This window comes from Dromiciops gliroides, chromosome 2 (genome assembly GCF_019393635.1).
Source record: "Dromiciops gliroides isolate mDroGli1 chromosome 2, mDroGli1.pri, whole genome shotgun sequence".
NCBI classification, from domain to species: domain Eukaryota; kingdom Metazoa; phylum Chordata; class Mammalia; order Microbiotheria; family Microbiotheriidae; genus Dromiciops; species Dromiciops gliroides.
The window spans coordinates 461,592,473-461,616,052 of NC_057862.1; the positions used below are offsets into that span (position 1 = coordinate 461,592,473).

The window sequence follows — 23,580 nt, forward strand, 5'->3', positions numbered from 1 at the left end:
CTAACCTCAGACACTTCAAAACTGTGTGATCCTGGGCAAGTCACTTAACCCTGTTTGTGTCAGTTCCTTATCTGTAAAATGAGCTGGAGAAGGAAATGACAAACCATTCCAGTATCTTTGCCAAGAAAACCCCAAATTGGACCGTGAAGAGAGTTGGACCCAGCTGAAACTACTGAATAATAACAAATTGTGATAAATAACAGTCACGGGTTCAGAGTGTCAGAGGTTAAAAGATATTAGAACTTAGACTGTTAGTCCTTGCAGGGGTTAGAGAGATCATCTAGTCTAAATCCCTAACCCTACAAACTTCAGAAATGGGACTCAGAAGGATGTTGTGACTTCTCCAAGATTGCTAGAACACACATCTAACTCCTAGTATAGGGCTCCCTTTTCTGCTCTGTGCAACCTCCTTAGAACTGAGGGAGGAGAGGGGAGGGACAGTGAAGGAAATGGAGCTGGAGAGTCCTAGGAAATTCACTAACAGTTTTATAACCAGCTGATTAATACACACTGGGTAGAGGTGTTCTCTCCATCAGCCACATGCCTGGCTTATGGAGCTGTGGAGCTGCGAGGAGAGCAAACAATGCAGGCCCTGAACTCTCACCTCCCCCTTTCTTTCCCCCAAACCCTTCTGCCTGTCAGTCCCAGTCTCTCCTCCTTCCCCTTCTCTACCCTCTCCTTCCTCCTTCTCTCTTTTCCTTCCCTTCCTCCTCTCCCCCTTCCTCTCCCACTCTTCTCCTCTCTCCTTTTACTTCTCTCTCTCTTTCATTGCTTTTGTCTTCCTCTCTCCCTGCTCTCTCCTCTTGGCTCTTCAACCTTTCCCTTCCCTCCCCTTCCTTCGTTGCCTCTCTCTTTTCTTTTCTCACTTCTTTTTTCCATTCTCTTCTCCTTCCCTCTCTCCTCTTCCTCATCTCCTTCTCCTTCATTTTCCTCTCCTTTCATCTCTTCCCTTCCTTTTCTCTTTTACCCTATTTATATTCTCCCTTCCTCTGTCTTTGCTTTCATTCCTCCTCTTTCCCCCTCTTCTTTCCTCCTCTTCTCCTTTTTTGTATGCCTTCCTCACATTCTTCCTTCTCCTCTTTCCTCAACTCCTTCTCCTCCTCCTCCTTCTTCCTCTCTCTCTCCCCTCCCTCTCCTCCCCCCTCTCTCACACACATATACATGCACCCCAATAGATTATGACAGTTGTTCCTGAAGAAGGTTGACTAGCTGCCTGACACTCCCCTTGAATCAAGCTCTAGGCATTGGCTTAAGGCCTATTTTTGTAGTCTTGTAAATAGAGTGGTTAAGACCAAAAGTCTTGACATCAAAAGATATTATAAAAAATAAACAAAAAAACCAACTTAAGCATAGGAAAGTATGGGATGAAATAGAAGAAACCACTCCTTCAGTCCATAGAAACAGAATTTCAGCACTTAGAAATCATTGAGTTCAGAACCCACATTTCTCTTTTTGTGGATGAGGAAACTGAGGCACAGAGGAAGGGAAGTGACTTGACCAAGGTGATCTAACATGTCTGTGGCACCACCAGGACTTAAATCTAACTCTCCTGATCCCAGTCCAGGACTCTGTCTCTCATCCATCATTCATTGAGAGGTGGAAGGGACCTTAAAGATCTTCTGCTGTTCCTCAGCCTTGTTTTAGAAATGAGGAAATGGAAGCTCCAAAAGTTAAAATGACTTGCCTGAGGTCCCATGGGTTATAAGCAAAAGAGCCAGAATTTGAACTTTAATCCAATAAACATTTATTAAGCACATGCTGTGTGCTATAGACTCAAGGCACAGACAAAAACAAAGTGCTCCCTGCCTTCAAGGAGCTTACCTTCTGCTGGAGCTCTGGTCCTGTGGCCTCAGATCGAATCTTTATACCATGCAATTCTAGGAAACTAAAAGAGAAAGTTTCTGCTATCTTTTCCTCTCCTTTCCTTTCTTCTCTTCCCTTTTTCTTACTCATCACCAGTGTCAAAAGGAGGGAGCACTGTCTCCTCTCCTGGCCAGGCTGGCCAGGTGCTATTTCTGTCCTCACTGACATCTGCCCCTTCTCTTTGAAGGTAAATGGCTTTTTCAGGTTGTTGATCAGTCCCAGTCAGTCCGAATCATCCAGTTTTTTAAAAACCAAATTTTCCGGACAAATTTACAGCAGCTCTTTTCCCTGGAACAGATTCATCGCCAGGCTGTCAAACCTTTGCTTCCCTTAGGAATTTTCCATTATTGAGGTTCTGAAATAAAGTCCTACCTCCTGAGCTGGCATTCAAAGCCCTTTACACTCTGTGGCCACCCTGTTCTCTCAGCCTTATCTCACATTATTCCTATCAGACACCACCTGCTACCAACCCCAGCCGTGCCTGTGTCTGTGTCTGTGATGCCAACCCTGCCTTAATCCCTTCTCTTAGAATTTTGCCCATCTTTAAAGGTATAGTTCAAGTGCCTCCTCCTGCATGAAGCCTTCCAAGGCATTCCCATCACTATTGATCTTTACTTCTTTGGACATCACAGAATAATTTGTACCCTTTGTTTCAAAATCTTCCAACCTCAAAATATCCATAATTTAATCTGTGTTGCCTCCTGCACTGACTGACAGACCAAAACTGTTCCATACCCTGGATAATCTTTATAAATTGCTGTGGCAAAAAAAAATCATTACTCCCTGATGGTGAGTCTCATAGCACTAAGGTGAACTGATCCTTAGATAGTAGATACTCAGTCCATCTCCTACATAGTAGGCAAACCCTGTCTAGATTGGTTGTACCTACCAGGGCCCAGGTTCTGCTAGCATATCTTTCAAGATGCCAGAGTCATATCCACCCTGTGATAGAGCACCATTGGAATTTTATTACAGTTCTAACTAAATTATATATAATTGTTGTTTGTATTATTATATGCATATTATGTGTATATTACAAGTCTCTCCTATAAGCTATAGACTCTGAGCTCTCTGAGGAAAGGGACCATGTTATATTTATCTTTCTGAATCCTTCAGCACCCAACCAAGGGCTCTGCACATAGTAGGTGCTTAATGCGTTGTTTTATTGCTTTGCATTTTACTTCACCACTGCATGAATTTAATTTAGGTCCCTATTTCCTTTGGGCTAGGAATCAGTAATTGACCAGTGAGAGGAACAGTTCCTAGATGGGGAATGAGCAGCCCTGATATTTCTCTTTTTAATACAGGGTGTCTCAAAAGTCTTAGGGCAGTTTTAAGCTTTAAATGGAATTAAAATTGCACTAAGACTTTTGGGACACCCTGTAGCCTACACGAAGCATTGTTGTACAGGAGGGGAAGGGTTTAAATGTGGATTCTAGATGTGTTTGAGCTCCTTCTTAGCCCTGTGATCTTAAGCAAGTCACTGAACCTCTCTACCTCATCCTCATCTGTGAAATGGGAATAATATTTGTCTATTCCACTGGATTATTATGAGGACAAATGTTTTTATAAGCCTTGAAATGCTTTAGAAATGAGAGTTAATGTTTCTCTTTTGTCATTTTTTTCCAGGCCTCAATTTCTTCACCCCCCCCCATCCCCATTCTGGAGACCAATACCAGCAGGCCAACCCTTCTAGGTCTCCTGGTTCCAGGTGACTGCCATTGACTCTTTTCCTCCCTGGTTCACCAAAATTACAATTCTGCTTTTCATATGTCAGATCTGAGTTCCGCAAACAACTTGGGGTGAACTATAGGGTAGTCCTTATCCCTATATACATTACTATAGTTATTGTGTATGTTGTTCTAGTTCTGCTGTCTTTATTTCTCCATCCATTCATATGTATCAGGACCGCTAGGTGGCACAATGGATAGAGCACTGGCCCTGGAGTCAGGAGGACCTGAGTTCAAATCCAGCCTCAGACACTTGACACTAGCTGTGTGACCTTGGGCAAGTTACTTAAGCCCAATTGCCTCACCAAAAACCAAAAACAAACACACACAAAAAAGGTAGATTCATTCATACATATGTTCCTGTCTTCAATTCAATAAACATTTATTAAGCACCTACCGTGTGCCAGGCACTGTGTTAAGTGTTGAGGATACAAAAAAGGGAAAAGACAGTCCTTGCCCTCAAGGTGCTTACAACCTAATGGTTCTTTCTTTGAATTCTTTACATTTGTTGTTTCATCCTAGCACAGTAATATTCCATTACCTTCCTCTGAGCAGAAAAGTGAACAGGGTGCCACCTGGGAGCCATCTGCTGTTGTGCATAGGGAGACTGGGGTTTGGAGGAGGGATGGGAGGGAAATCCCTGCACAAGCACAGCCTTGTTTCTGGCTCCCCCAAAGCCATGCACCCTTACCTGGGAAAGCTGCCTAGGGTGGGAACCACCATGGGTGTGATGGGGCATGTACTTGGGGAACAGCAGCAGATACTGGGATCTTTGCTCTGGTGCTTTCCTAAGAATTACACCCTGAGCCAACCCCTCAGAAACTTTCAGAGCACACAGCAGGGTGTGTCCCTACGGGGCCCTTTCGGACGGATAAGGAGGGGCTTTCCCTCTCCAGCTCCAGACAGCCTGACTTTTGAGTGCTTTCCTACCTTTTCTGCCTTATCTTCCATTATTGCTTTATATGTAACCACAGTGCCTAGCAAATTGGATTATTCACTAGTCCTCATTTGTTCCTATTTCCACCTTTTTTTTTTATGCCCTTCTCAATTCCTGGACATCTTCCTTCTCCCTGTCCTTGCCTATCAAAGTCCTACCCACTCTTAGGATCAAATGTCATAAAGCTTTCCATGGACTCAGCCAGAAAGAACACTGAATTTGGATTTAGGACAGTTGGGTTTGAACTCTGTTTCACACTTTTCCTAGCTGTGTGGCCATGGGTAAGTCATTTAACTTCTGAGCCAAGCCTGATTTTCTTCATTTTACAGATGGGGAAACTGAGGCTCACACAAGTGGGGTGACTTGCCTAAGATCTAGTAGCACAATCCGAAATAGACTCTAGATCTCCCAACTCTCAATCCAGTGTCTTTTCTGTTATGCTCACAGTCACACAAATTGTAGGTAATAGCAACAAGATTAGAAACTAAGTGTTCTGATTATCATCCCAGTGTTCTTCCCCCATTCACTGACTCCTAGAAGTGTGGAAAGGATAAAGACAAAAGGTCATAGGTGAGTCAGGCAAGAGGGAGTTGAATTTCAAAGGAAGTAGCTAAGGTAGGAAAGGTAGAGGAGATGCTATAGTCGGGTTGAGTTTAAAGTCCCCAAAATTGGCACACCAGCACCTTTGGCCTTAGTGAACCGGACATACTGACAGAGCTTTGATTATAGGCCAGAGGCTGTTGGCTCATTCTTTATTGTTGGGTGTAGACAGCCATAGGCTCCCTGATTCAGATGATGGCCAGAAGATCAGATGCCCTAAAAGAGAAGCCTGTCCCTGATAAGGATAGATGCAGGGCCTGAGGATGCTTGCCTAGCTTATTGGCCAGTACCATACAGCAAAAAAGCAAAGAACAAATGCATTTGTTTTCTATCATCCTTGGCCATTTTCTGAGACCATTTTCTCACTTGAAGCTGTTAAAGAGTGATTCAAAAGCCAGCCAAAAGCTTCAGGGGTATTGTATCGCCTTGTCTCATTCCCTTGCAGATATTGATGTGACATGGGTCACTGAACAGTGTAATCTTTGTTGTATAGTTGCTATTGATCCCTTCCAGTAAGTCGATATGTGCTAGGCTCTTTCCAAAATCATTTAAGGTATCAAGAATGGCCTCATATTCCACAGAGCTGAAAATGCCTTCTGGTCATCAACAAGTATGCTCAAGAGCTTCTTGGCATTCTCTCTTCTTTGAGGTCATCTTCTGTCAGTACAGGAGGCCCATTGTGGAAAATTAAAAAAAAAAAACCATCTTATTCCCAGCTGATTCCTTACTCTTAGTGCTTTGGAAGTAGCCCTGGGCTGCATTCTGCTACTTGGTTGACATTGTGGCCTTTGACAAGTCATAAAATTAGAATCTCAAGCCCTGGAAGGGACAGAAGACATTGTCCAGTTCAACCCCAACCTGAAACAAGAATTCTTCTCACCTCCCTCACAAGTAGTCATCTAGCCCCTGCTTAAATATCTTCCTGAGGGAAGCAGCCTGTTCTCCACGGACTAGCAGCCCCTCCCTACAGGGAACTGAAAACTACCTTTGTGAAACTTCTGCGCATTGACCAAGTCAACCAGCATTTATCATGTGCCAGGAATGGTGCTAAGTGCTAGGAATACAAAGACAACCACAAAAACCCAATTCCAGACTGCATGGAGCTCACAGCAAATGGGGCAGACAATATGCAAACAAGATATAGGCAGGATAAATTGGACTTGACTTATGCCCCTCTCGAATTTCTCTCCTTTTCCCCTTTTCTCCTCCTCTCTCTCCCCTCTCTCCTCTCCTTTCTCTCTCTGAATCTGTGTCCTCATCTGTAAAATGGAGACAAATATATACATGTACACACACACACACACACACACACACACACATATATATGTGTGTGTGTGTGTGTATGTGTGTACATGTATACACAGAGACTCTACCTTCCTCACAGGATTGTTCTAATGATCAAATGGCATAATGTATGAGAAGCAAGTGGTGCAATGAAAAGAATACAGAATAAAAAAGAAAAGAAAAGAAAAGAATACATATTTCCTAGAGGACATGAGTTCATACCCACCATCCCCAAACTCTACTGCTTATTACCTGTGTGACCTTGGGCAAGTCACTTAACCTCTGTAGGTCTTGGGATTCCTCAACTGTAAAATTAGGGGATTAGATGAGATGACCTCTCAAATCCCTCCCAGCCCTACATACTTGTGTGTTATAAAACTGCAAAGCCCTTATTGATACCCCATCTTCCCAAAGGATTTCAGGCAGCTTACAAATCACATGGCATGCAAAATAAGTTAAGACATCCAAAAAAGCAGAAAACACTTTAGATAAGCTAATCATCACCACTGATCGCAAGTTTCCAAGGCTGGAAAAGCACAATTACTAAGAAGTCAACACACATTTATCAAGTACTTATTTATTATGTACTAGACACTGAATTGTGATACAGAGAAAGACACAGACACACCTACCCTCAAGGGGCTCAGAATTCAGCATACCTGCACTGTCTAGGATCTGATTGGTAAGAGAACAAATCTTTTATTCATTCATTCATTCATTCATTCACTCACTCACTAGGCAACTATTAAGTATCTCCATGCAAAGCCCTGTTCTTGGAAAAAGAGAAAATACAACAAACAATACAGATGATTTGCTGAGTTTCAGAAATAGTCCCAAGTGCATTACTTCCCACGGGAGACAGACATGAGTATAAGCTTACCTCTGTGGCTTATAAGATGACTCCCAAATTTTTAAGAACACTTTGTACACATGCCTCACATCAGAGTGCCCAATCATGCCAAAACTTCTCAGGGTAATTGGGGATAAGATAGGAAAGAATAAGGGACTACCATGCTAGTTGTCATCATTACCCAGAAGAAGATGGTTAAGAATGAGAAGGTAGACTCAGAAAGAAAGAAACAATTTAAATTATAGGAGTCTTCTAGAACTATGAAAGAACAGTGAATAGGGAGTCAAAGACCTATATTCTTTTTTTTTATAATAAACATTTTTATTTAATGTTTTGAGTTCCAAATTTTATCCTTCCTTCCCCTCCCTCCCCTCCCTTCTCCCTGAGGCAGTAAGCAGATATAGGATACACGTTTGCAGTTATGTAAAACATTACCATATTAGTAATTTTGCACCTAGGGGCAGCTAGGTGGTACAGTGGATAGAGCACCAGCTCTGGAGTAAGGAGGACCTGAGTTCAAATCCAGCCTCAGACACTTGACACTAGCTGTGAGACCTTGGGCAACCCCAGTTGCCTCACTCCCCCCCCCCAAAAAATCGAATAAAAGAAAAAATGAAAGAAATGAGGTGGAAAAATAGCATGCTTCAGTCTGTGTCCAACCAATATCAGTTCTTTCTTTGGAGGTGGGTAGCATACTTCATCATTAGTCCTTTGGGATTGGCTTGGATCATTGCATTGCTGAGAATAGTTAAGTCATTCACAATTCTTCGTCGAACAATATTGCTGTTTCTGTGTACAATGTTCCCTTGGTTCTCCTCACTTCATATAAGTCTTCCCAGGTCTTTCTGAAATCATCCTGCACAGTAATATTCCATTATAATCATATACCACAGCTTGTTTAGCCATCCCCCAGTTGATGATCATTCCTTTGATTCCCAATTCTTAGCTACCACAAAAAGAGCTACTAGAAAGATTTTTTTTTTTTACAAACAGGCCCTTTTCCCTTTTTGGGGGGATGTCTTTGGGATATAAATCTAGCAGTGGTATTGCTGGATCAAAAGGTAGGCAAAAGGTATAGCCCTTTGGTGTGATGTTTAAAATCTAAATATGTTGGCTAAAAAATCTAATGTGTAGTTGCCTTAAATTAGAAGCTTTAGCACCAGTCTTTGGGTATTAAGCTTTTATTAAAGCACACCAGGTATTCAGGTGGAGTTCAGGAAGTTAAGAAAAGGCCTATCTAGCCTAGATTTCCAGCCTGGTCAGGTTCTTCCTCAAGTCCTCTGCCACGAGCCTGTTTCAATCATGAACTCTCTCAAAAACTGAGTGTGGAAGCTTTTTATAGGTCTGGAGCAGAGGCGGTCCTTACACACTGCTTCAGGCTGATTGATAGAAGTCATCTAAATTCATTGGTTCACTGGACTTGAAGTGGTCTTGAGTTGAGTTCAAAGTCCTTAGCTTCTGAGAACAATACCTTCTTTCTTTTCTGTTAATTTTTTATTTTATATCCTTCAATGTTTCTATTGCTGTAATAGTGGAGACTGGATCAGACAAAGGTTTAACACAACCTCAATTAATCCAAGTGACACATCAACTACTGTTGCAGCAAATGTAAAACTCTGCAGCACACCCTTTCTAAATACAAAGGCCTGGTCCAGCAGAGACCCTAGGGTATAGTAGGGTGTAGTAGGGTATAGTAGGAGGTGGCAAGGGGGTGGCTTCGGTTCAGTCTCAAGGATGAGGCAGACTCCTGAAAGGTGCATGAAAAGGTCACCAAGTTGAGTTACATCATCTTCCTCAGCTGGGATGTGTCTGGCTTTCTCTGTCCTTAATAAAATTCCAAAGCCAGACAGAATTGAAGAACCTTACGGTGCCTTCTGAACTGAGCTGTTTGTGAGGCTACTAGGTTCAGCTTTTGTCCCATCTGCGTAGGCATGGAGATAAAAGCATTTTCCTCCAAAGGGGCAGGTCCCCTTGCCTTGCTCAAAGTATTTACAGGCCTTTTTCCCCATTCCCTGCTTAAATGCTTCAATCAGTTCATTTTTCTTATTCTGGTCTTCAACCCAATACACACTTGGAATTACAAAGTCAGATATTACCCGGCATTGTGGACAGGCCTTGATGATGGGATTCTCAAACTGCTTGGTGCCCCTCCACTGTCGGATGCAGGACAGACAGTATGTGTGGCTGCAGTTGGAGAGGATCCCAAACCTCCTCTCCGAGGCTGATGGTTTCTCATAGACCACCTCCATGCAGATGCTACATACTTTCTCCTGACTTGCCTGGAAAGCAAAGGCTTTCTCCCTGTCCTGTTCAAAGGTTGCCATGCAGAGCTTCTGGTGAGTCTTTCTTTGCTCTGAGTCAAAAGGATGCAGGACTTGCAGCCTACAGATCTCACAAACATCCCCATGGATATAGACACAAGCATCACCAAAGTGGCACTCACGGGTGACTGCATAGGGGCACAGCTGCCTCCCCTTACTGTCAGAGCTCCCAGCTCCCCGATCATCCAGGACACTCCAGATGGCTTCTAAGTAGGAGTGAGGCTTCATCTCCATGCTATCGTTTGAGTCACTGCAACCTCCCCGGTCATTCATGGCACAGGGCTTGGTCTTTTCTTCAGTTAAGCCACACAGATTCCGGTCTCTAAGCACCAGCCTTCTCTTCTCTTGATTGCCAGGTTCCTGTGAGCCACTTTTCATTATAGATGAAGTCACATCGGGATGAGGGTGTGGACTGTGGAAAATCAGTGAAGGCAGGCTGTGGGGCCCAGTCTCTGCTGCACCACTGCTGGCTGTCAATGCCTGCCTCATGTGGTAGTATCTGCAACGAGATCCATAGGCACAATAGCCCTTCTGGTAGAACTTGCAGATTGTAGATGGCTTGCTTGTTGATAAATTGTGTGAAAACAAGCACTGGCTCCCTTCATGACACACACCATGCATGAAATACTGGCACGTGACCTGCTTGGTGCTCATGATGGTTCGAGTGAGCAAGTGAAGGACAGATGGCTTGATGGAAAGGTGGCCAATCAGGCATCCCTGAAGCCACTGCCAAGACTGCCTCTACTCTGGCCTTTTATGCTCAAACCGTCCCTCAACCCCGCCCCCTGCCCCGCCCCATGGAGCACTCCACCCCCAACAATACCTTCTTAAGGGCTAGCCAGGTGTGATTGCAATCTAATTAACTTGAAATAGGCTAATCAGCAAAGTCAATCACTCTCACTTAATTCAATCAGTTTAGATTAATTCTCCAGGTGGGCCTTTGAGTATCTGCCAAATCCCATTTTCTCACATTGGGTATCTTTCCAAACTGTTCTCCAGAATGGTTGGATCAGTTCACAACTCCACCAACAGTGAATTAGCACCCCAGTCTTCCCACTTCCTCTCCAACATCCAACATTTTCCTTTTTTGTTATATTTGCTACTCTGATAAGTGTGAGGTGGTACCTCAGAATTGGTTCAATTTGCATTTCCCTGATCGATGGTTATTTCAAGCATTTTTTATATGATTGTAGATAGCTTTGATTTCTTCAAAAGACCTGTATTCTAATACTAACTCTGCCACATACTAATTTTTTGACCTTGGTCAAGTCATTTTAATTCTCTGGGCTTGTTTTCCATCTGTGAAATAAAGAAGACCTCTAAGACTTGGAGACAGCTCTAACCACACTCCTGAAAGCTGATCATTAAATTTCGTTGCAAGCATTTACTCTCCCTGGGAATCAGTAAATGCTACAAATCGCGGCTTGATTTATTGTCTTATTTATTGTCTAGATTTAGGAAAGTGATGGGGAAACATAGAAATAATGCAGATAAAACTTAAAAGTTCACATGATATTATTTTTACATTTACAAGCACACCCCTACTCTATGGTATTTTCCAGCCACAACATTCGACATTCTAATGCACCTTCCCATTTTGGTATTGTATATCCTATGACCTAGCCCTGACCTTTTTGTTCCAAGGTCTAACATTCTACATCCTAAGATCCTGGCCAAACTCGGAAAATTCTATGGTATTAGAATTTTGTGAGACTAGGGACAGGGTTATTGACTCTTGATTTAATTTTTCTTACTCAGCTCTAGTTATTGCTTAACAACAAGCAAAGACAATTGTTATGGGGATGAAAAGCACCGCCTTGCTAACCACAAGGAGTGGCAGACTGCCTGTCTTGCTCTGTACTAAATCACTGCTAATCAAATTATTGTATTCACTTTATATAAATTCCACATGACTGAGAGGGAAGCCCTGTCAGGTTTTTTTTTTTTTTTACCTGAACATCTGGAAGCTCTTTGACTTTCTTTCGATTCAAAGGCCAGAGCCAACTTAAGGTTTAAAAAGAAAATACCTTTATTGACTATTCAGATAAGTTGGGGGAAGGGGAGACTTTGTTGGAAAGTGTCTGATGCAATATATATTATTAGGATCCTGATTTAAGTAGTGGCTCAGAATAGTAAGGTACCATGTAACAAAGTGCTATGCCATCTTCCTTCTAGCATTACAAATGTGATCTCTAAAAGCCTTAAATAGTTCTTGGAAGGTGAGTAGAAACTGAGTATTATTTCAGCTTTTGTTGAGGTGGGGATTAAAACAAGGCTAAGTGGTGTGTGAGAAAATAATGGGATTTGGCAGATACTCAAAGGCTCACCTGGAGATTAATCTAAACTGATTGAATTAAGTGAGAGTGATTGACTGCTGATTAGCCTACTTCAAGTTAATTAGATTGTAACCACACCTGGCTAGCCTTTAAGATGGTATTGTTCTCAGAAGCTAAGGACTTTGAACTCAACTCCAGACCACCTTCAAATCCAGTGAAGCAATGGATTTGGAAGAACCTGACCAGGCTGGAACTCTAGGCTAGATAGGCCTTTTCTTAACTTTCTGAACTCCATGTGAATACCTGGTATGCTTTAATAAATGCTTAATGCCCAAAGACTGGTGCTAAAGCTTCAAATTTAAGGCAACCACACATTAGATTTTTTAGACATCACAGATAGATTTCACAGGTGGAAAATTGACATAGAATCAGATGAGGAAAACTGGGGTCCAAATTGGGAGGGGAGTAATTTTCCCCAAATCACATAGCTAGTGAATGGCATAAATGGGAATACATGGGAACTGATCAGAGATATGGTATAAGGGAGGAGGAGTTAAGAATGACTTGGAAGATCATGGACTTAAATAGCTAATGGTAAGGAATCAAAAGAATTAGGGAATTTCATAAGAGGGAAGGCTGAATTTGAGGTGTCTGTTAGACATTCTGTTGGTTATATCTAATAGGTGACCGATGATGTGAGAAAGGAACTCAGAAGAGATACTAGGCTAGGTATAGGTCATCTGAATAGGAATAATAATTAAATCCATAGGAGGTGACATGGTTACCAGGAAATCATAGAAAGAGTGAAGTTGAGGACCTAAGACAAAGCCTTGGGGCACAACAGCAGATGTTGATCTCACACCCCCATATCTCTTATATCCCTACTCTTCTATACTGTATCATTTTTGTCTTCAGGTGCCTCACACCTAGCAGTACCTGCCATACAGTAGGTGCTTAATAGATATTTATTCCCTAATTGAGGGGCTAGATCCCATAGTACTTTCTACTTTCTCACATTCCCTCAGGTTGTGCACTTTCTTGGTGACCTTGTCAGCTCCCAAGGATTTAATTATTATTTCTATTCAGATGACCTATACCTAAGCATGTTGACTTCCCCTGGTGGAATGGGCAGGGGAGAACAGTTTGTTTCAGTGGCCATGAATAAGGCTGAAGGAGGCTCTTGTGGAATGCTTAGAGCTTGGTCAGACATCAAAAATGCCCAGATCATCTACCGCATCCCTGGCCATCGCAGTCATCTTGTCATTTGTCCTACCATTGGACTTCAGTGACTCTGGAAGAGAAGGTGAGGATGATGACTTTGTTCCTCATTTAAATCCAATTCAAACCTTAGTCAAGATATCACCCCATGATGTCACTGATCCTCTTCAAAAATCAAGGAGGAACAACAATCTAATTATCCCAAGAGCCTTTGGTGCTAGTCAAAGATAAGATGTGGTGTGATGATGGCCCTTAAAAAAAAACTCTTTAAGATTTACAGAGGGGTGGCTAGGTGTCGAAGTGGATAAAGCACCAACCCTGGATTCAAGAAGACCTGAGTTCAAATGTGGCCTCAGACACTTGACACTTACTAGCTGTGTGACCCTGGGCAGGTCATTTAACTCTCATTGCCCCCTCGCAAAAAAAAAAAAAAAAAAGATTTACAGAGAACTTTCATCATAGTGGTCCTGTGAAATAGATGGTACAAGTGTTGTTTCCAGAAGATGAAAAGGAGCCCCGAGGGAAGGTTGGTGATTTGCACAAGACCTTAGAGCTCACCATTGTCAGAACTGGGATTCGAACCTTGGGTCTCCTGAGCCCAGGGCTCTCTCTAGTATACCAATCTGCCTCTCAAAAGTACTTATCTAGGAGTCAGGAGACTTCTTAGTGATACCAGCAAACATTCGCTAGCTTCACCCCACCCCCAGACCTACCTTTTGGAGATGTCTTCCTGCCCCGTGTCCTCCCGCCCCCCCCACCCCACCACCCTTTGAAATCTGCTTTTTCTCACTGATATTGGAGAAGGGACTTGTCAGGAACCTAAAAGTCCCGCTCTCTCTACCTCCCGGCGTTTTTTCTTCAGCTGGAGGTGTTCTCGGTATGATATTTCAATCCCTTCGCCTTTTTGCTAGGAGAGGCACTGTCTGACCACAACGCATTATTATTATTAACTTGTTCAAACAAGATGTTGAACAAGCTCTGTTTACAAATGGGATGTTCTTCATCTCAGCCTTTGAATAAGGCTGGAGAACATTTGCACGACCTTTCCATAACAAGACTGCGGACAGGCAGTCTGTACTGAGATCCCTCAAAACACCAGCACGCCCACCTGAGAGAAGAGGTCAGCAGCCCCTCCTAGGGCTTTGGGAAGGGTCTAAGAGCAGAACCATTTCTTTCTTTTGTTCCACCTTCCAGGGTGTAGCTGCAGCTGCCCACCTCCCCCCTTCACCAGCAGATCGTTCATTGGTTGCAGCCTCTGAAGAGCCTGTCAGTTTCATGCTGATTGACGCGCCAGGGCACTGATTCTGATACGGTAATTAATTTCCATTTCAGCCAGAATAGATGATGTGCCTGAGGAGAAAGATGATTCATTGTGTGTTTTGTCAGGTTTCAGATCTAGCGAGACACTGAATTCTTTAGACTCCGGGGGCCAGGCAAGCTTAGCTCTCTACTACTTAGCACATGTGGACCGGAAATGTTGGGTGCAATCACATTTTCATACATTGGATTTGATTTTCTAAACGTACATTTTGAATGTTGACTTTTGACTTGATTTGACCATACCTTCACCTTTCCGACATGCATTCTTCTTTGGTGGAAGCAGTGTGGTTTCCTGGCTAGGGCCATGGCCCTCACACATCCTGGCTGTGTGACCCTGGGCAAGTCACTTAACCTCTCACTGCTTGAGGCTGCTCTCTAAGATGATGAGTTTCAGAGAGTACCAATTTGAATTGGTGGAAAGAGTTTCCTCACCTGGGAATTCTCCATGCCAGTGAAGTCCCAGGTCTTGTACCTATTCCTCTTCCCTTTCCCCTTCAAAGGATCCCGAAATCATAGGCTTGAGAGCTAGAAGGGGTCTTAAGAGATCCAGGCCTTTTTTTATTCCCCCATATAAATATTTTATTATTTTCCAGTTACATTTAGAGATAATTTTCAACATTTGTTTTTATAAGATTTCTAGTTTCAAATTTTTCTCCATCCCTCCCCTCCTTCCCCCCTCCCCAAAACAGCAAGTAATCTGATATAGGTTATATATGTATAATCACATTAAACATATTTCTGCATTAGTCACGTAATGAGAGAAGAATCAGAGCAAAACCTCAAAATAGAAAAACAACAACAACAATAGAAATAGTATGGTTTGATCTGCATCCAGATTCAACAGTTCTTTTTTTTTTTTTTCTGGATTTGGAGAGTATTTTCCATCATGAGTCCTTTGGAAACTATCTTCGACCATTGTATTGCTGAGAAGAATCAAGCCTATCACAGTTGATCAACACACAATGTTGATGATACTGTGTACAATGTTCTCCTGGTTCTGCTCATCTCACTCATGATCAGTTCATGCAAGTCTTTCCAGGTTTCTCTGAAATCCACCTGCTTATCATCTCTTACAGCACAATAGTATTCCATTACATTCATATACAACAACTTGTTCAGCCATTCCCCAGTTGATGGGCAACCCCTCAGTTTCCAATTCCTTGCCACCACAAAAAGAGCAGCTATAAATATTTTTGTACATGTGGGTCCTTTTCCCTTTTTTATGATCTCTTTGGGGAAAAGTCCTAATAGTGGTGGTATTGCTGGGTCAAAGGGTATACAAAGTGTGATGTTTAAAATCTAAATGTAGGATCTAATCTCCCCACCCTGCCCAGTTTTGGGTGGAAACTGGCTAAAATCACTGATAAATTCACCAAGAGTTTAGGCTTTTAAGGGTTTATTAAAAGATATAAGATAGTGGAGAGAGAGAGAGAAAGATTGAGAACAGATTCCTTATAGCATGGAAATCCTAGCTTTCCTAACAGCCCACGTGAAGTCCTGTCACCAAGCTGATGTCTTGAACCCTAAGAGCAAGATCCCCTCTGCCAGCCTCCACTTCCTACTTCCTGTCCTCCCAGAAATGGGAGGTTCTTCAAGTTGATTGGCTGAGAGCAGTCTCCTATTGATGTCGCAGTCCATAGCCTCTGAGAACACACTCTCCTCAGGGTTGCCCACATGTGATCTCAATTTAATCAACCTTAACTAGGTTCAGCTTCTGAGAACAACACTGTACTCAGGGCCAGCCAGGTGTGGTCCTGATTTAATCATCACAAGTAGGTATTTAGTCTTTCAGTCTCACCCAATTCAATTAATTCCAAATCAAACTTCAGGTGGGGTCTCCTGGGTGTCTGCCAAGTCCCATTATTTTATCACAAAAGTTTTATAGCCCTTTTGGCATAGTTCTAAACTGCTCTCCAGAATGGTTGGATCAGTTCGCAGCTCCACCAACAATGCAGTAGTGTTCCAATTTTTCCACAGCTTCTCCAACATTTATTATTTTCCTTTTTTTGTCATGTTAGTCAATCTGACAGGTGTCAGATGGTACCTCAGAGTTGTTTTAATTTTCATCTCTCTAATCAAAAGTGATTTAAAGCATTTTTTCATATGGCAATAGATAGCTTTGATTTCTTCATTAGAAAACTGCCCATTCGGGGGCAGCTAGGTGGCACAGTGGATAAAGCACTGGCCCTGGATTCAGGAGTACCTAAGTTCAAATCTGGCCTCAGACACTTACTAGATGTGTGACCCTGGGCAAGTTACTTAACCACCATTTCCCTGCTAAAACTAAAATAAAAAAAAAAGAAAAAAGAAAACTGCCTGTTCATATCCTTTGACCATTTCTCAATTGGGGAATGACTTGAATTCTTATAAATGAGACCCAGACCTTTTGCATAGGGCATCACATTTCCTTATGTGAACTCTATTTGCACTATCTCACAGGGTTGTTTTGAGCAAAGTGCAGCATACACCTTACAGAAATACACTCTAATTTAGGCTATCCTGTAGTCCAGCTACCCCCACTTTACAAATGATAAAACTGAGGTCCAGAGGAGGGAAGTGGCTTGTCCCTAAGATCCTGCAAGTGGTGAACAACAGATCCAAAACTCGAACTCTGGCCTGGTGACTCCAGGTCTGGTCCCTGGTCACCATCCCTCAAGATCTCCTCTTGGGATGACTTCCAGTCAGCTCTTTTGTTCCAGCTGCAAGTATCCCCTGGTCACCTTTGTAAGTATCTCCTACTCACCCCTCTACCTACCCAGCAGTTAAAAATCTGCACGCAAACCCACTTCAATGTACTGTGCTATTAGGGAACAGTTTAAGTGAGATTTCAAATGAATTTTTAACCTTGCCTTCCAAGGTTTCTTCTTTCTCTAATATTCTATGTTCTAAGGTCTCTTACAAATCTGCTATTCTGTGCTCCCTAAGAGTTCTGACCATCTAGGATTCTAGGATTTGAATAATAGTCGATGCATAGAGTGTTTTGTGATTCACATATAATCTTGATCCTTAAACCTCTGTAAAATAGCTGCAATCTCTCTCTCTCTCTCTCTCTCTCTCTCTCTCTCTCTCTCTCTCTCTCTCTCTCTCTCTTTCTCTTTCGCGGGCAACGAGGGTTAAGTAACTTGCCCAAGGTTACACAGCTAGTAAGTGTCAAATATCTGAGGTAGGAGTTGAACTCAGGTCCTCCTGAATCCAGAGCCAGTGCTTTATCCACTTTGCCATCTAGCTGCCCTGCAATCTCTCTCTCTCTCTCTCTTTTTTTTTTTTTTTTGGTCCCAGCCTATAATTACATCAGGGCAGGGAATTTCCAATGTGGAAACTCCCTTCAGCGACGCCAGATGATCAGCTGTCAATAACTCAAACCTAGGTCTTCCAGGCTATCAGGATGGCTTTTTATCCACTGTGCCGTACTGTCTCTTGGGGGCTATCATTATGTCCATTTTATAGATGTGGAAACTGAGGCACAGAGAGGCTATGTGACTTGCCCTTGGCTGCTCAGTGGAATCTTGAATACAAGTTCAATACCATCATTTCAATGTCTCATTCCCCCTGAGCATTTACTAAAAGGTAATTGATGAAGAAGTTAATGATTTTTAAATTTTAGGACAGGAGGTGGTGTCTTGAGCCACCACATTGGATAAAGTCTTCTTGTTGTCCCCAGGTAGACAATGCCTAGCTAAGGATCTTCTGTCCTGCTTTTGTGAGGCAGTTTGAAATCCTGAACAACAGTGAGCCCTTGGAACTGAACAAGGTCAATGGCAATAACTTTCCTGTTGTCTTAAACACACCCTATTGAGTCTTATCCAAATAAACCCAGAAAATGCAGTAGCTCTCCCTCATAACATGGCTCATTTTACACAGATATGGAGAGACTACAAGTTGAATCATGTCTCCTGGAACAGAGTGACTCTATACAGAAACAGCCTGATACAACACTTTTAGAGTACCAAAGAGGGTGTTAGCTTTGTCTTCCTGCCACCAAGCATCTGCCTGGAAGGCCCTCCCCACTCAAGGAATTATAGGATGTCAGAGTTGGGAGAAACCTCAGAAATCATCTCTTCCAGTTCCTTCATTTTACAGATGAGGAGAATGAGTCCCAGAGAACAGAGATTCCTCGACCCTTCCTACCTTTCTGGCTTTCTTATACTTGACTCCCCACCACACCCTCTGTGATCCACCTGCTTCCTTGGCCCACTCATCCCTTCTCTATCTCTGCGCCTTTGTACCAGCTGTCCCCCATGCCCGTATTGCTTTGTATCCTCACCTCTGCCTCTGCCTTTCTCCAAGACTCAGCTCAAGCCCTGACATCTGCAGGAGACCTTTCCTTGTTATTCCTATGTTGACTCTCCTATTAGAACATAAGTTCCCTGAGGGCAGGCTGTCTTTGCCTCTTTTTGTATCATCAGCACTTAGCACAGTAACTGTCACACAGCAAGCACTTCATAAATGCTTCTTGACTGACCAACCAGCCAAAGGTCACCCAATGAGTTAATAATAATAGCTGAAACATATTAATATATAACACTTATTTAAGTTTTTCTCTGTGAATGAGGCATTGGTAATAGAAAAGTGAAAAATGGCCCAAACCCTGCCCTCAAGAGATTTATAATGCAGGAGGTTAATTACAAGCATTATACCATTTCTCTTCTCTGTACCAACGTAGGGCTCTGTACACATTAGGTGTTTATAAATGCTGAGCATATTAAGGGGTTATATTCTATATCTTTAGGAATAATGTGCATGAAAATGTTTTCACAGCATTTGTGGAATTGGAACCCATTTGTGTGAGAGACTAACATAGCCTAAAGGAGAGTGACAAGTCTTGCTTCCTCCCTGAGTACTTTCTTACAATTTGCCTCCTTCATGTGTCTTTACATCTGTTGTGCTTTTCTACTTGGAAATCTCAGTGGTCCTAATTGCTTTTCCTCTGATGGAACAGGGATGACACATTCCCATGCCATCCTGAGAAGGTTCAATTCAGTAGATAAACATTTATTAAGAGCCAACTTTGTGCAAGCCCAATACCCTGGGGCTGAGTGCCAGGGATTCAGAGATGAAAAACAACTCTGTGTCTTCCAAGATTTACATAGGTTGCCATTATGGGGAGTAAGTTCCCCGTCTTCGGAAGTATTCAAGCTGAGGTGGCACCTGTTGGTACTGCCATAAGGGGAATTAATGCCTGTCAGGTTCTAGTGGTGCTAGATGTTCTTTGAGGACCCTTCTAGCCCTGAGATTCTGTGAAGGAGTGTGTAACTTAATAGGCAAGTGGGGAGAGAACCTTTATCTTTCTATTACATTTCTGTAAACTGTCAGGGCTTAGGGTATGATGAACACTGTCCTTTTGGAATGTTTGCAAAAAGGCTGCTTCCCATATGAAAGACTCTTTGGGTGGGGAGCTGGCACAGGATGGAGGAAGGGGAGTGGAGAAAGTACAGAACAGAGACTCTGTGTCCATTTCATTGCTGTCTACCCTTGGGCAAATTTCCTCCCTTCCCTGAACCTCAGCACTTACATCTGTAATACAAAGAGGCTGATCTCAAAGCTTTCTTCTCACTCCAAGAATCAGAGTTCATGAATATAGAAGAAGGGGAATCTTGGGCATTTTCTCATCCTGGAACTAGAGGAAAGAGAAGACCTAAGATAACCAAGGATCCATTCAAAAGAGATGACACTGTTTGCTTGAAAGAGTCCTGAATAGGAAGTAGAAGATCTGGGTTTGGGTCTGAGCTGTGACACTTTTACCATGTATGACCTCTAGGGGAAATCACTTCATCTCTCTAGGTCTCAGCCTCCCTAGCTGTAAAAGTGTACCACCTACATCTCAGGGTAATTCTGAGAAAAGGGCTTTGGATGAGGCCCCAAACTTTTTTTTTTTTTTTAGTGAGGCAATTGGGGTTAAGTGACTTGCCCAGGATCACACAGCTAGTAAGTGTTAAGTGTCTGAGGCTGGATTTTAACTCAGGTACTCCTGACTCCAGGGCTGGTGCTCTATCCACTGTGCCACCTAGCTGCCCCGCAAACGCTTTTTAAAAAAGACTCAGTATCCCAATTTTGCCTAAGATAGAAGTGCAACAGCTTGCTGATCAATAAGCTTCCACCTACTATTTACTACCTGGGTTTCTTCACCCCTTCTTACAGACTGGTGGCCACCCCACTCTCAGAGTCCACTAGATTCATGCCAGACTTGATTTAGGTGCTGATCAGCTTTATCCCTTACTGTAGCTCAGACTTTCCAAACTCAAGAGATCTACCAGCCTCAGCCACCGCCAGTAGCAGGGATTGCAGAAATGTGCTACTATGCCCCACCACACTTGAAAAAAAAACTTTTTTTATTAGGGGCAGCTAGGTGGTGAGGTGGATAAAGCACAGGCCCTGGATTCAGGAGGACCTGAGTTCAAATCTGACCTCAGACACTTGACACTTATTAGCTGTGTGACCCTAGGCAAGTCCCTTAACTCTCATTTCCCCACAAAAGCAAATAAACAAACAAAAAAACCCTTTTTATTGATTTCTTTTGTTTCTGCATCATTTTCACTCCTAAATATATCTCTCCTTCTCCCCTACTCAGCAAGTAGTCTATTGTAACAAAGAAAAACAAAGGGGGGGAAGTCATTCAGCAAAACCTACCCCACAAATCAACTGAGTCTGTCTCTGCACCCTCACACACTCATGGGTCCTCTTTGGACAAACAGGCTAGGTCACTACAATTACACAGCAATCTGTTGTTATTATTGCCCTCATCATATTATAGACAGACATCTCAAGAAGAATTTCCAATATCCCTCAGCAAGCCTTCCAGTGATGGATGAATTTCTCAGGAAATTTTTCCTTAAGTCTAACAGCTAGCCAGGCCTGGAATCGGGAAGATCTAGGTTCAAATCCATCCTCAGACTCTTACCAGTTATGTGACCCTGTGTGAGTCACTTAACCTTTATTTACGATAATCTACTGGAGAAGGAAATGGCAAACCACTCCAGTATCTTTGCTAAGAAAACCCCATAAACAATATTGACCCTGGTCTACAGGGTCACAAAGAGTTAGCCATAACTGAACAACAAGAAAATCTCTCTTGGGTCTTTTTGTGCTTACCAGGTATAACAAACAGCTGGTCACCATCTCTTATCTATATGATAAACCGGAATAGCCTTGAAGATTGTAATTAGATTGTTTCTCATCCTCTTCTTCTCTGAGCAAACTAATGCAAATCCTTTCACGTTGCCTCTTAGGTATTATTATCCAACCCTTTAATCAGCATTGTAGTTTTCCGCTGTGCTCAGGACAGCTAAAAAATTGGAAACATATTGAAATGCCTCATGGTCCCCAGATATTAGAAATCAGCTACACTTGTTTACCCAAACCAAGCTGAGTTCAGGGTCACTGTGTGTATTTTCTTGAAATTGCTGTGGATGCAACAAACCCCAGAAGCATGGGAAAATTTCCTGAGTAGCTCTGTACAATGGAAGCTCCTCACTTTCTATGGCTGGGTTGGAGAATAACCACCCATTTTAGAGGCTAACAAGGCACTGTTAGCTGTTGCTCTCTGGGCCTGCTGTGTTTCTGAAAATATGATTAGATCTATGGGAAAGATTTGAACAAGTTGACAAGCATTTATTAAGCCTCTACTGTATGCCAGGCACTGCAATAAATCCTGGGAGTACAAAGAAAAGCAAAAGATATCCCGGCTCTTAAGGAGCTCACCTTAGGGGGACAACAGTATTGGGAGAGACACTGCATAAACAACAAAGATATATACATGATAAATTGAAGATAATCTACAGAGGGTTGGAACTAGCATTAAGCAGGATCCAGAAAGGCTTATTGCGAGAAGATGGGTTTTTACTACTTTTTTGGGGGGGGGGGCGGGGCAATAAGGGTTAAGTGACTTGCCCAGGGTCACACAGCTAGTAAGTGTTAAATGTCTGAGGCAGGATTTGAACTCAGGTCCTCCTGAATCCAGGGCCAGTGCTTTATCCACTGCACCACCTGGCTGCCCCCAAGAAGAGGGGATTTTAGCCAAGGTTTTAAAGGAGGATGGAAGACAGAGGTGAGAATGCCAGCCACAGGGAACAGCCAGTGAAAATGCTCAAAATTAAGTGTCTTGTTCGAGGACCAAAAAGGAGAATAGTGTTACTGAATCCAGAATGTGTGGAGGTGAGTGAGGTTTAAGAACCCTGGAAAGGTAGGAAGGGGCAAGGTTATATAGGGATTTTATATTTGATCCTAGGGATAATAGGGAGCCAATGAAGTTTATCAAATTGGAAGGTGACAGAGTCAGATCTTAAGCTCATTTTGATAGCTAAGTAGAAAATGAATTAGAGTGGGGAGAAGCAGGGAGATCAACCAGCAGGCTATTAGAGGACTCTGGACATGAGGTGATGACAGCCTCCACTAGGATGGTGACAATGTCAGAGGAGGGAAGGGGCTATAGAGAAGAGAGCTTATAAAGATAGAATCAAGAGACCTTGGCAGTAGATTGGATATTGGAGGTGGGGGGAGGAGGGGTGTAAGAGAGTGAAGAGTCAAGTTTGACACCTAGATTTAAGCCTGGATGAGTGGAGAGATGGTGGTGTTCATTCATTTCAGTCATGTCCAATTCTTTGTGACCCCATTTGAGGTTTTCCTGGCAAAAGATCTTTCTCCAGTTCATTTTATAAATGAGGAAACTGAGACAAACGGGGTTAAGTGACTCGCACAAGGTCACACAGCTAGTGTCCGAGGCCATTTTTTACTCTGGAAGATGAATCTTTCTGACTTCAGGGCAGACACAATGTTCACTGCCCTAATAGGGAAGTTTAGGAAGAGGAAAAGGTATTGGCAAGGCACGACTTGGCAAGGCACGACTTAACAAGGCTCTAAAGGAGAAAATATGAGAAAATGGGAAAGGTAATAACCTTAGAATCCGAAGACTTGGGTTTGAGTTCTGGTTCAGGTTTAGGCGGGTGACTTCATGCAATTCATCATAACAGATGTTTATTAAGCACCCTCTAGCAGCAAGGTCCAGAAAAGTAGCCTGAAAACTCCAAGAGGGGATCAGTTACATGGAGAAACAAGAGAAGGCCTCAGGGTGGAGGTAGAGCCTAGAAGGAAGGAAGAAAAAACTTTCAGTAGGCTGAGACATGGGGCGTTCCTATACAGACACATACCAACAGGTGGAAGATAATAAAACAAAATCTGGGGATGG

At 42.8% G+C, this 23,580-nt stretch overlaps 1 protein-coding gene across 1 annotated transcript in view; it reads right to left on the minus strand.

The window, feature by feature from the left end:
• Positions 1-10,239, minus strand: part of LOC122739128 (probable E3 ubiquitin-protein ligase makorin-2) — a 33,011-nt gene extending 22,772 nt beyond the window's left edge. The window contains 4 exon segments of the mRNA XM_043980969.1: positions 8,860-9,075; positions 9,077-9,162; positions 9,165-10,084; positions 10,214-10,239. Coding sequence (XP_043836904.1) covers positions 8,860-9,075; positions 9,077-9,162; positions 9,165-10,084; positions 10,214-10,239 — 1,248 coding nt within the window.
• Between the last annotated feature and the right edge of the window lie 13,341 nt (positions 10,240-23,580).